The sequence below is a fragment of the Rhinopithecus roxellana genome, chromosome 10 (assembly GCF_007565055.1).
Source record: "Rhinopithecus roxellana isolate Shanxi Qingling chromosome 10, ASM756505v1, whole genome shotgun sequence".
NCBI lineage: Eukaryota > Metazoa > Chordata > Mammalia > Primates > Cercopithecidae > Rhinopithecus > Rhinopithecus roxellana.
In genome coordinates, this window is record NC_044558.1 from 15927332 (window position 1) to 15940587 (window position 13256).

A 13256-nucleotide genomic window follows, 5' to 3' on the forward strand; every position below is an offset into this window, starting at 1 on the left:
TCTATGGAAAAACCTTACCAAGATGAGAAAAGGGGAAGAGAGTAAGACCTGTAACATGTTATTTTGTGTGTCTTAATTCTGAAAAACAAGGATATATCAAAAAAAGAAATTATAGAGCTGAGATGGCAGATAGATAAAATTTTGACTAAGGTAGAAACTACATTAAAAATATCTTCATCAGATTGGAAAGTGTAACTATACAATGGGAGGCTGTTAAAAATATATGAGCTATTTGTACACAACTCTTTAAGAAACTGGCTTAAAGAATTAGATTTTATGAGGTCAGTACAAGTAAATTGCTCAAGAAAATAGAATTACCTGCCCTTGGGATAGTCACTTAAGTCACTTAGATTTTAAGCTCTCAAATTCTTCAACTGAAAAATTAGGGGATTTAAATAGATTATTGCTGAACCTCTTGCCAACTCAGAAACTATAAAACTAGTGTTACATAATGAATAAAACAAGCTGGAGCGAGAAGATTCTGGAGCTAGAAGATGCTGGTTGACTATTCACTATTTACCACCTGAATGACTGTCACAGATTTGGTTCCCTAGGAAGTAGACTCTAAGATTTAGAGATTTGTGTGTGGGTGGTTTATTGGGGAACAATACATGAGAGGGGTGAGGAAAGTAGGACTAGCCAGAGTGAGCATTGGAACTGTGATGTAACTGCAGTATATGTCTGAGCCAATTTTACTGGTGAACTCTGAAGCTGGGATCACCATTTAAATAGTCCTGCCTGTTTTAATGGACTTTTAGCTAAGATGGAGTCTAAGGAACTAAGGCTCCATCTAAGAAAGAGGGATTTACCTTCTCTTCAGAAACAACTAAAGACACAGGCAATACATATGAAAAAATGGCTTTCAAGACCCTGGACATGGGGCAATTAAAGATGGCGATTGCTATAAGATGGAAAACAGAGTAAGTCCTATGACTTCTCCAGCTTATTGCCTTAAGGGAGTTTCTAGGCCATGGCTTAAGGAGAGGGAACCAAGGTGGAGTCCAGTGGACATTTTGAGTTGAGATGGAGTTGAGAGTTCTAGAAAAACATAGTGACTATATTTCACATGGCAAAATACTGCAAAGGAGAGAGTGAGAGGGATCCCTGGATATCAGTGGAGGGTACTCTTGTGTACACATAGAGAACTGATTGGCATTTGTGTGTGGGGAGATTACCATCTAAGAGACATAGAGGAAACAGTGGCTGCTGTTAACTCAGGGCTACGATTATTGTCATGGGACATTGGGCGCAGTACTCAGAAAGGTCTTGCCTCAGTGTGGGGAAATAATTAGCCTTAGATTAAATACTGATTAATTTTATCCACATGATTTAACTGAATCCCAAAACAAAGCTCAGAAACACATACAGAAATAGAAGAATATCCAGTACACAAAAAGGTAAAATTTACAATGTCTGGCATCAAATAAAATTAAGCAAGAATGCAGAAAAGTAGAAAATTGTGATTCATAAGTAGAATAATCAACCAGTCAAATCAACCCATAACTGACATTATGTTAAAATAGTTATTGTAACAATTTAAATGTATCAAATACATTTAAAAAGATAAGCAGAGGCATGGAAGATATGAAAACATCCAGATCAAACTTCTGCTGATTAAAACCACAATGTCTGGGATGAAAAATACACTAGATGAAATTAATAGTAGATTAGATATTGCCAAAGAAAAGGTTAATGAACCTGATGATACATTAATAGAAAGTGTCAAAAATAAAACACACAGAGAAAAGCATTTTGTAAAAACTGAAATAACATCAGAGAGTTGGATTACTTCAAGTGGTCAAATGTGCATGTCATTGGACCTTCTAAAGGAGAGGAGGAGTGAGGGATGGAAGTATTTGAAAAATAATGGCTGAAAATTTTTCTAATTTTATGCAATCCAAGAAGATCAATAAGCCTCAAGAACAAGAAAAATAATAAAAATCAAGATAGGTGTGAATCAATTTGGTCCAAAGCACTAACAAATAGAAAAATGTTAGAAGCCGCCAGAGAGAAAAGACGCAGTATATACAGTGGAACAAAGATAAGAATTACAACAAATTTTATATCAAAAAACTGTGCAACCTAGAATTCAGTGGAATGTCTTAAAATAATTAAAAGAAACGTGGCAACTTGGGATTCAATATACAGTGAAAATATCTTTCAAGAATAAAAACAAGCATACAAAACTTAAAGAATCCTGCAGACCTGAACTATAAGAAACGTTAAAGGAAGTTCTCAGGCAGAAAGGAAATGACACCACATGGAAAGAAGAATGAAGAAAACAGGAAATGAAAACTACATGGGTAAATATATGAGATCTTTTCTTTCTTTTCTTTTTTATTTTTCTCTAGAGACAGAGTCTCACTCTGTTTCCCAGGCTGGAGTGCACTGGTATGGTCATGGCTACTGACATTACAGGTGTGGGCCACTGTGCCTGGCCTGGGATATTTTCTTATTATCTAAACTTTAAAAGAAATTATTAAAATTATTTAAAGCATGAATAATAAACATGTAGCGTGGAACCTATAACAAACCGTAGAAGTAAAAATATAACATATGTAGAAGTAAAAAATAATTGGATTGTTTAGACTATTTACATATAATGTGATTATTGATATAGTTAGGTCTATAAACTATTATTGACAGTTTTTGCCAATTGTTTTTTATTTGTCCCTTTTGTTTTCTCTTTTCCTTTCCCTCCTTTTTTCTCTTCTTCTAGATTATCTTGATTCAGAAACGTTTTTGACTTTGATGCATAAGGATGAAAAAACAAATGAAGTGAGCCCTGTATTTGCCACAATTTGAAATTGTGAAATAGGAAACAGGAAGGTCCTGGAAAAAACATACCAGATTCCATTCACGGATTCCAAAGTAGAGAGGGTTTAGAGAATTTATGGCTGGGTGAGTGCTTTCTAAACTTCCTTCTTTTCATGTAGTTATTTTTCTGATCAATACTAGATATGAGATGAATAGAATCTCCTATTTTGGGTAAGGTGGGCCATGATTTAAATATCTCGGTATTTTCCCAAAAGAAACCAGATTTGCAAGTGAAAGTATCACAACAGAAGTTTATTATGGAACAATCACATATGTTGACTCTCCTTTGACCCTCACTGCAGTGCACTTTCATTACTTATCAATGTGGGGGTGGGAAAAAGGGGTGCAGCCAGACAAGAGAATATACAGGAAACAAGCATTGTATATGAGTCTATGTATTTCAGTAATGCTGCTACAAGGGGATACAAAATCAGGTGCCAGACTCCAGAAAAAAGGAGATTTTTTCTTCCCCCAATCTCATTTGGCCCCTCGGCGTTCCCTGAAGTAGCGATTATAGGCAGCATTGTATCCATAAACCATGGCATAGCGTTCGCAAAGTCTGTAGTCATCACAGGCTTCCCTGTTGAGCTCGTGGACAGGCTTAGAGCGTTCTCGGATCCTAGAAAGTGGAAAAAGAGGCCAAAATTGAGAAACATAAAGTGGAAAAATAAGAAAATGGAAAAGAAGAAGAAAATATTGGGGAGACGTTCTCTCCATGCCCACCTATATTAAGAGATATTTAAGGAACAGGGAGAGGCCAAGTGTGGTGGCTGAGGCCCGTAATCCCAGCATTTTGGGAGGCTGAGGCGGGCGGATTGCTTGAGGTCAGAAGTTTAAGACCAGCCCGGCCAACATGACGAAACCCCGTCTTTACTAAAAATACAAAAATAGCTGGACATGGTAGCACGTGCCTGTAATCCCAGCTACCTGGGAGGCTGAGGCACGAGATAGTGCCACTACAATCCAGCCTGGGCAACAGAGTGAGACTCTGTCTCAGAAAAACAAACCAACCAACCAAAAAAACCAGGGAGGGAAGGCAGAACAGGGGATTTTTTTTTTTTTTTTAATGACAATAGAAGTTTTCTTTCTGTCCTCCTTTCTCTCCTCCTTCCCTCTCCTTTCCAGATCTTTCCCCAAATAGTTTTCTAATAATTCAGTTGTTTTCTGAATATTGTTTTTAAGTTTTTTATTTTAAAGTACAATTAGGAATAATGTATATGATGAAAAACCTGTTTCCCACTCCAATTCAGATCTGTGATCTACACTGGGAAAAATGAGCTCTCCTCATGAAGTTTCTTACCTCTCTTGGACTTTAGCTCTCCATCTCTGCTGAGGGGATATGAAGGTATTTGCATTTCTCCTGTTAATGAAGGGATCTTGGAATAGAAAATAAATGCAGTTTTAGTGACACATAACTGAAAATATTTCCATGAATATTCCTCGACCCAAATATATTTGTAAGTGCCTTAACTTCTGCAACTCATAAACAGAGATTGGCAAAAATTAAAGGAGGATATAAAGTAGATTTCATTAACTTCCTGATCAAATGAAATCAGTAATCAATCTATGAGTCTTAGAGACTTGTCATATGGACTTTGTTGGTTTTGCCTTTGGACGATCACTTTGCTTTTCTTAATCTCCGTATTTCTACTTGGTAGGTTTTAAATTCCTTTTGAGGAGAAATTCTCTGTCCTGAGGATTTATGAAGCATAACTCTAGATTGCTGGTACATGAACAGTTTAAACACTATAAAAATAATGAATAAATTAAAAACAAGAGTGATGTGCCATTTCCTCACATGTTCAGTCTTTATAAATCCAGCTATTCAATAACATTCAGCTGGCTGGGTATGCTGGCTCACGCCTGTAATCCCGGCACTTTGGGAGGCTGTGGTGAGTGGATCACTTGAAGTCAGGAGTTCGAGACCAGCCTGGACAACATGGTGAAACCCTGTCTCTACTAAAAATACAAAAATTAGCCAGGCATGGTGTCATGCACCAGCTACTCGGGAGGCTAAGGCATGATAATTGCCTGAACTTGGGAGGTGGAGCTTGCAGTGAGCCGAGATCACGCCACTGTACTCCAGCCTGGGCGACAGAGTGAGACGCCATCTCAAAAACAAAAACAAAAAAAACAAAAAAGCCAAAAACCCAAAAAAACAAAACAGCACTCAGCTTAACGTGGCGCCTGTGGTCTCCCAGCTGACTTGGCGTCCAACTCTGTGCTTTACCATTTGTCATTACTCCTCGTTTTCCATCTGTGCAGTTGACATGGTGCCAATTTAAAATTTTCAAATGAGATTTTATGGCTTCTGAATATGTTGCCTGTAGCTTAAATCCCATATTGCATTACTTCAAGCTTAAAAAATTGCTCCTTTGGCAATTTTTATAGTCATTAGATTTAAACATTTACTTTAGTTTTTCAAAAGAGGCCCCTCTTTCCCTCCCTGTTATATATCTTACCATCTTGTTTATTTAAAAATAGGGAGAGGTTCTTTAATGTAAGAGATTTAAATATTCACTTACTAAGTTCATAAGATTCCATGCTTTCATGCGATTCTGGAATTAAAAAAAAATCAATATATCACCGTTTAGCAATGATTCCTTATATCATTATTTATCAGTTTAGACACTGTAATAGTTTAAATTAAAGAGTGTAAAAATGTGAAGAATGTATTTAGCAGTGTGGTTATTACAAATTTCAGGAATTTGGGATTTATGAGGTTTTTCTCTAGCTCTGGCCTTGCTGTGGATATCTCTATATTTTAGTTTCTCTGATGTTGAAGAAGGGAGTGGCCATTTTCAGCTAAAATTTCCCAAGGGCTATGACGTCTTCAGACAAGCAAAATAAGACACTTTAAGTGCTGTACAGAAGTCTCCAGAGAACTTTCTTCTCTGGATTATTCAGAGCCTGTTTGAGAACAGGGTCAAAAAGGATTAAGAAGGATCCAGAAGACAGCCAGGTTTCTCCAGGCAAGAGAACTACAGGGCAGCTGCTCTGCTGGGCTTACTAGGACAGGTTTCTAAGAGGGTTCCGAAAGCCTCTTAAGAACCTGTGTTAAATTGGCAGCCACAGAAACCACTGGCTCCAGCTGACAACTCACCCTGGGCATGATGCCAGTTCAGAGAGAGAACTGAAATGATATCAAAGCAGAAGTTTTCTTCTTTCTGCCACTCTCCTGAGCACAGCAGGTAAATTTTGGAATAAGAGGCTTCTATTAATATTTGCCAGCAAGTGAATTTTCTTCAAAAGTTAAAAAGGAGGTGAAGAAATCAAATCCTCTGATATAGAAAATTTGTGAATACAAGAGTGAGAAGCATAATCTTTGTTTGTTAATGTGATTTAAATTTAAAAACAGTGAAAATATCCACGTAATTGAAGCAAAAGACTGAAATAAGTAAATAACTTTGCTTCAGATTTCCTTTTATAAGCTTTGAACAAATGCAGGTATATTTAACAACATATAGAAAACAGGCAAAATTTATTTTCTGACAACAGAAGTTATGAAAATGATTATTTTCTAAAATTCTTTTGATGTAAAACTTTATTTTAAAAATTAATCAGCTGAACAACATAGTAAGTTCATGATATTGTCCAGTCCCTAGAAAGGGTTGTACTTAATACTTCACATGAAAATTGATTTTCTCAAAGGCAAGTGGTTTAAACAATACCCTTAACCCATTGATACCAAAGTCTAAATAAATATCCTTAAAAACGAGGATGCAGGGCGCTGGGAAATTTGATACCTTCTTTCTGAAATATCTGAGTTTCTAGATATATAGAGACTTACCACTGAATGGGTTTGCCTGTTAAGTTGCACAAGACTCTGGATATTTAGGATATAAAAAAAGACTTAATAGAACAGATCAGTTTCCGTGGAGACTGGGAAATGTGAAAGTAATGGTACTTTAAGATTATAACAGAGAAAGGGGGAAGAAGAGGAGGAGGGAGAGGAAAAACAGAAGTAAGCCAAAGTCAGAGACAGAAAAGTAAATACAGAGATATGGGAGAAAAGTTTCTCACCATAACACGAAGTTACCACCGCTAAGGTGGCCAGGATGGTGAGAAGGACCAGGCTCTTCATGGTCTCGTCCTGCAGGTCAGTCTCAGGGTCTTGTGTAGCAGCAGTAGGGAGAGAGGCTCCTACAGGATGTTAGTGGAAGGCTGTGAGGTTTTTATAAGAACCAGAGCAGTTGGGAGGGGAAGAACCAGTGGGAGAGGGCTGGAGAAGGTGGGGAAGGGTTGGCACTGAACTAGCATTGGAACTTTTCCCAAACAGTCATTCCTTCCAGATATTATCTACTCTGAGTGGGCAGTTTTCCCTCACTCCTGGACCTGACTGTGCTACAGCAGGATGCTGCTCTGGTGCAGAAGTTGTGGCCATCGTATGCTTGGGGACAGACCTGGACAAAAGCCCACAGAGGGAGTTACCACGAACACATGATCTACCCTCCTGGCCAGGCCTTTTGGGTTTGGTCCACAGACAGAGCCTTAGTGTTCTGTTTGTTACCCTGATTGATTGATGAGAGGTTTTGGCGGGGAGAAAGGACTTCACTTTCTTTTCTTTTCTTCTTTTTAACCTTTGCCTCTTCTTCTAGGAGGACTTCACTTTCTATGCTGATTATAATTTAGATATCTTCCCAGTAGGGCTGAATCCTAGACCAGTCTATCAATCCCAGACTAATCAGGCATTCGACTGGGGATATGCATCTTTGGCATTTTTCCAAGGGTTCAGCAGGGTGGAGATAGCCAATGACCCATGAGTTCTGTTTCCTTAATCAACACCATTGTAACTTGCCCATCCAGTTTTGTGACATTAGTTCAAACCTGTACCCTAGTCCTCTCTTAGGCAGCGAATCAGTGGTGGAAAGTGCAGCAAGGATAAGAGGGCACTGTTCTCTCATTCCTGAGGGCATTATCTTGATAATTAACTAACTTGATAGACTTTTTAGTGAGTGGCAGATGTGCTAGGTGTTGTGGGGAATGTACAGACAAACAAGACACCTCCCTAAGGAGGTAAGTAATAGCTGCTTACTATTCACTTTGCTCGTTCACTGTAATGTATCCTCAAGCATAGGTTTTCACTACACCGTCAGGCCCAGAAGTACTAGCTTATTTTCCCACAGGAGGATTTCAGTTTGATGCCACTGGTTATCTTGTATAGAGAGCTCTTTTTTTTTCTTCCTTTTCTTCCCCTTCTTTTGCAATCACAAAATCTGTCCTACCAGATGTGCCTCTGTTGCTTGGGAACCCAATAGTTTTCTTTGCAGACAGCAGACTTGAATCACAGAGCAGCAGATTGTAGAAGAGCTGCAGCTTCAGGACCTCTGACTCTTGAACTGCAACAGCAATAGGGCTGGGTTGGGGGTGGGGTGGATGTATCTTTCCATACTGATGTATTTCAAGGAGCAGTGATGAACTAGGTGGAGCCTCATGCTTCATTCTTTTTGTCTCATTGGGATGGAGTTTCCCTCCCACCCTCCGTCCTGTGAAGAGCTTTTATAAATATTAATAGAGTCCGCATTAAAAGAAATAGCTCCGTTGAAATCTGAAAGATTGAGTTCTGAGGGATCACTAAAATTCAAGTTTTCCCTCCAAAACCTAAGAAATAGATTCTCTGTGAGAAAATCTTAAAGAAAATCTCAGAAAGAAGACCATATATGTTCATCCTTGATAAATTCAACCGTCACAATTTCCACTAATGAGATTGGCAGTTGTTCCACTCTTTAAACCACAACCTACCCTGAGTGTTAGTTTCAGTGTCTGTCTTGCAAGATGAATCACCTGAATCATTACACGATCAATGAATAATTTAAAGTGCGAAAGCCAGTTCACTACATTGCATGATTTTGAGGGAACAAACTAGCCATAGATAAAAGTTTTGCATGTACTTAGCTTAGTAATTAATCCCCAATTAATATAACATCAAACAAGTTGAGTTCCAATGTTTCACCCTTAAAGTGAGTAGTCTACTCTCCCCATCCCCACTCCATCTCCAGAATTAAAGAGAAATCTTCCCATGTTCCTGCTATAAATATGTGCTTTGCAATGTAAATTAGCTCTGTCTTTTCTAGCCAAGTTATAGATGACTCCTCTATCCCCAAGGTCAAATGGCAACTACAATCTTTCAGCCTCTGACATCACAATTGTTAGGTTATTTTTACACTCCCAGAAACTAAACTTGAAAATCCTACACTTCTCATTTCAACTTAAGCTTCACTTTTTGTTCACCTTAAATCACTGCTTCCACTGGGTTCCCTAAACTTAAGCATTTCTCTTTATCGTCTTGGTTTTTGTAAGACTGACTTTCTTTTGGGAGCTCTGTCTCTTCGGTCCTTCATCTGCCTTTCCTGTCCATTGCTCTCCATTTATTTCTGGGTTCTTCTCTGCAAAATCCCATTTATATATGATCTGCAAAAATTACTAACATGTGTGAGAATCCAGAGCCCTTCTTTTTCTCTTCTGTCACCTTACTCCCCATTTCAAAGACAACTTTGTGAATGCCAACTCCAGTCATATGTTTTTATGATGAGGACTTGGACTAACTCATAAAGCAGGGATGGGAGCTTTGCATTAGAAAGGACCAAGATAGACTAATCTGAGAGAAGACAGAAGAAAAGAATGGAGGTAGGAAAAAAAAAAACGGAGAAGGGGAAATGAGAAGAGCCTTACCAATTTGGTTTGCTGGGTGAGTTTTAGGTAGAGACTGAGTGACAGAGAAAAACGGGGGCAGTTGGAGAAGGTGAGACGTATTAAAAGCAAGACATGGGAACAGAGACATAAAAGCTGCTTTGGTTAGGAATAGCATCGTTTGAGATTGCAGAACTCTGTCTGAAAATTTTCAGAAAATATTGAAATTTAAACAAATTAATTTTGCCAGCTAGTTTGCATTTTCTTAATTGGGATATCTTGTCAAGACGAGACCACATGAAACTCTAAATTCTAGTTAGAGTTTAGATAATTATGAAAGACACTTATATAGACATTTTCCCTTAACAAAAAGAAGTGTTATTCAGAGGAGAGAATATTTTAAGATACTCCCAGAAGTGATAACAGAAATATGAGACAGTGATATGATTGCCAGTTTTTAAAAATGTATAGGAATCTCCTCATGTGAGGGTTGGCAACGTGGGAACTGAAGCAAGAGAAGCCATGGAGTAATACAGATCTCCTATTGCACCTACTCTCAGGCAGAAAAGAGAAGAATGACCATGCCTGTCAGGGCCAGAAGGAGCTTCATGATTTCATAATTCTCCCATCCATCCATCCATCCATCCATCCATCCATCCATCCATCCATCCATCCAGTTATCTGTCTAGCCAACGAGTGTACTAAGCATCTACTGCGTGTCAACTCTAGGCTGGAAATACAGTAGAGAAAAATACAGATATGGGCCCTATCCTCATGCATCAAGTGTGCTCTTTGAACACAAATTTAATAGTGGCTCCTCTTATTTAAAAAATTGTTAGGCAGCCAACTGGCCTTAAAGGACAGTAAGTGATGAGCTTTCTCACTGGGTTGACCTTTCTTATGGGCACTCAGGAGTATCTCTGTTTCCAAAGCATCAAGAAAGGTGCTAATGACCAACTCAGATAATTCTGAATTTAGGCAGGGAATGCAGGAGAGGAACATTGGCAGAGCTGCTGAAAATTACTGTGGGGAGAAGCTTCTCAGAAAAGTGTATTTGCCCAAGAATATACCAAAATAGTTATCCCTGTCACATGGTATTTCTGTGACTAAAATAACGGCACAGAGGTAGTAAGTGTAATATATTTCCCTATCAATTCTACCTCCTTCTCTTTCTGTCCTTGCTTATCCTTTAACTAACTCTTTTTCAGATGGCTAGGCATTTTGTCTCTTTGAGGAATTTTCCTGGCTCCAGTCAGATTTCTTTTTCTTTTTTGCTGTTCCATGAAATTCAGCTTTATTTACTGAATTTTGATTTTATAATTTTTTTTTTGAACTGGCGACACTAAAGTCCTTGCCTTTGCCATTAAAGGAAAAACACAAATGAAAGAAGAGTTAGGAAGAAGCAGCCCTGAACACAAAAACAGAAATCACTCTCTAGGACATCAAAGGACAATGAACTGGGAGACAGAAGCCCGGCCAATGTCGTGGGACAGTGCCATGCTCTTAGTTCTTTTTTTTTTAAGGGAAGCCCCTTGAGAGGATTCTGTGTGTCAGATTCCTTAACTGATGTAACTTCCTAGGCACAGACAGAATCCTTCTTTCCTTTCCTTAATTTGTCTTAGTTAAACTAAGTGAGAATAAATGTTTGTCAAACTCAGGCATGGGAGGAGCATCTGGGGACTTATGGGCTGAAACTTCCAGGGAAAGCTGGAGATGCCTGATTATTAAACAAAATAAAGGTGGAGAAGTCTGAGAGGTGGAGAGCTTTTGGCTTGGAATGGCTGGGATTTTTTTTTTCCCTCCCCTATCAATTATTTCCTCCACCTTTTCCTTCTTAAGAAAAGCTTCAATTTTTAAATAAGATAGCAAATATTAAATAAAAATTATACATCTATCCAAGTGCTATTATCATATATCAAATGCTTGCTATATATTAGATGCTCTGATAATCACTTTTTATTTGTTATTTGCTTCTCATAATAATCCTATAAGTGGCCGGGCGCGGTGGCTCAAGCCTGTAATCCCAGCACTTTGGGAGGCCGAGACGGGTGGATCACGAGGTCAGGAGATCGAGACCATCCTGGCTAACACGGTGAAACCCCGTCTCTACTAAAAAAATACAAAAAACTAGCCGGGCGAGACGGCGGGCGCCTGTAGTCCCAGCTACTCGGGAGGCTGAGGCAGGAGAATGGCGTAAACCCGGGAGGTGGAGCTTGCAGTGAGCCGAGATCCGGCCACTGCACTCCAGCCTGGGTGACAGAGCCAGACTCCGTCTCAAAAAAAAAAAAAAAAAAAAAAAAAAAAAAAAAAAAAAAAAAAAAAAAAAATAATAATCCTATAAGTTAAGTATAATGACCTACATCTCATATATAAGAAAATAGAAGCTCAAAGAGGTAAAATAGTTTATCCAAGGTCACACAACAACTAAATGTCAAAGACAGGATCAAAACACAGGACTGTTTGATGTCAAATCATATGTTTTTAATAACAATACAATCATGCAAGATCCCTCCAGGTTCCGACACCTGCTTAAATAATTTTGTGATTGCATCTTACAGGGTCCCTTGAGTTTCCAATTTCATAGCTAGAGACAAAATTACACAAAATTAAGATACATGCATTTAAAATGATACTTTTGTCAATATCCTTTAAAATAGTGCAATACGAATTAAAGATCTACATACACTTAAGCCCAGTAAGTCAAATGACTTATAAAAACGGAGACAGGGATAGGTTTAGTATTGGATCCTAAGTCCCCTGTTTCTCTCTCCAGTACACTGCACACTACACATCTGCCCAAACAAGCTGCAACTCAAATATGGTACTTTCCAAAACCTTTCAGCTTCCTTCAGGAATCACCAAGTCTCACGCAGTCTGTGAACGCTGATGTTTGCTGTCATCTGGTTTGGTGTATTTGACATATTAAGAATGTCGTCTTTCAGTACCCACAAGGCCAATTTCTATAGTTACTTAGACCACTCCCCCCTCCCCACCCCAGAAAAGTGGAAATCTCGGCTTAATTTATAAAATGCTCTGTCAACTCAAAGCAAAATAGAGAGCAGGTTCTATGTCTCCTGTCTTGACTAAAGATGAAGATGTTTTGACTAAAGGCTGGCTATTTATTCATCAGACTCTTGCTGCCTTTTCTGGATGAGGTGCGATCAAGAGAAAGTCCGAGGAATTTCTCCTGCAGTACCATGGTCTCAGCTGGAAAGGAAGGCGCCCTTTTATATTTGTTCTACCGTCATCCCACACTTTGGGATATCCTCATAATCTCCTTTCATTATTTCAAATCACCAAAATAAAAATACTCCTTTTTATATTCAGGACATTTACAACCCCAAGAAATGGAGTCAAGTAACTTGCAGGAATTGCAGGGGATATTGGTTATTGGCAGAAACAGGATCTTAAAGGTAGGATTGGTGAGGAGAGGGGATACGAGAACAATGACATGATGTCTCTAGGAGTGAGATGGAAGCAGAGTGGGATTATGTTTACCACATGTGAAGACGTGAAGGGAATAGAGAGAATGATAGCTTAATTCACCAAATCACAGTACCCAAGAACTTGATACCACTGGTATGAGTTATAAGAAGCAGTTTTAGGGAAGATAGAAGTAATGCTTTAAACAACAGAGAATAATTTTTAAAAGTTAAGTAAACATAACATTCGTTACCAAATGAAGTTAAAAATAGTCGATGATAACTTTTAACGCTGACATGAGAAATGAAAATATGCTATCTTTGAAATCGTTTAGTCAGAGGTACGTATCTGAATGGACCCCGTGTCTAACCTAAGGGTACTTCCTT

At 38.5% G+C, this 13256-nt stretch overlaps 2 protein-coding genes across 2 annotated transcripts in view; one reads left to right on the top strand and one right to left on the bottom strand.

Annotated features, from left to right (window-relative positions):
• The window catches only part of C10H12orf60 (chromosome 10 C12orf60 homolog), a 105689-nt gene that overhangs the window by 76424 nt on the left and 16009 nt on the right, over window positions 1-13256 (top strand). The window lies entirely within an intron of this gene.
• On the bottom strand, window positions 3049-7030 carry MGP (matrix Gla protein). Its single transcript, XM_010368463.2, has 4 exons — window positions 6841-7030; window positions 5343-5375; window positions 4118-4193; window positions 3049-3436 (listed from the first exon to the last, which is right to left on the bottom strand). The coding sequence occupies exons 1-4, from the start codon at window positions 6899-6901 to the stop codon at window positions 3295-3297; spliced, it is 312 nt and encodes a 103-aa protein (XP_010366765.2). The 5' UTR covers window positions 6902-7030; the 3' UTR covers window positions 3049-3294.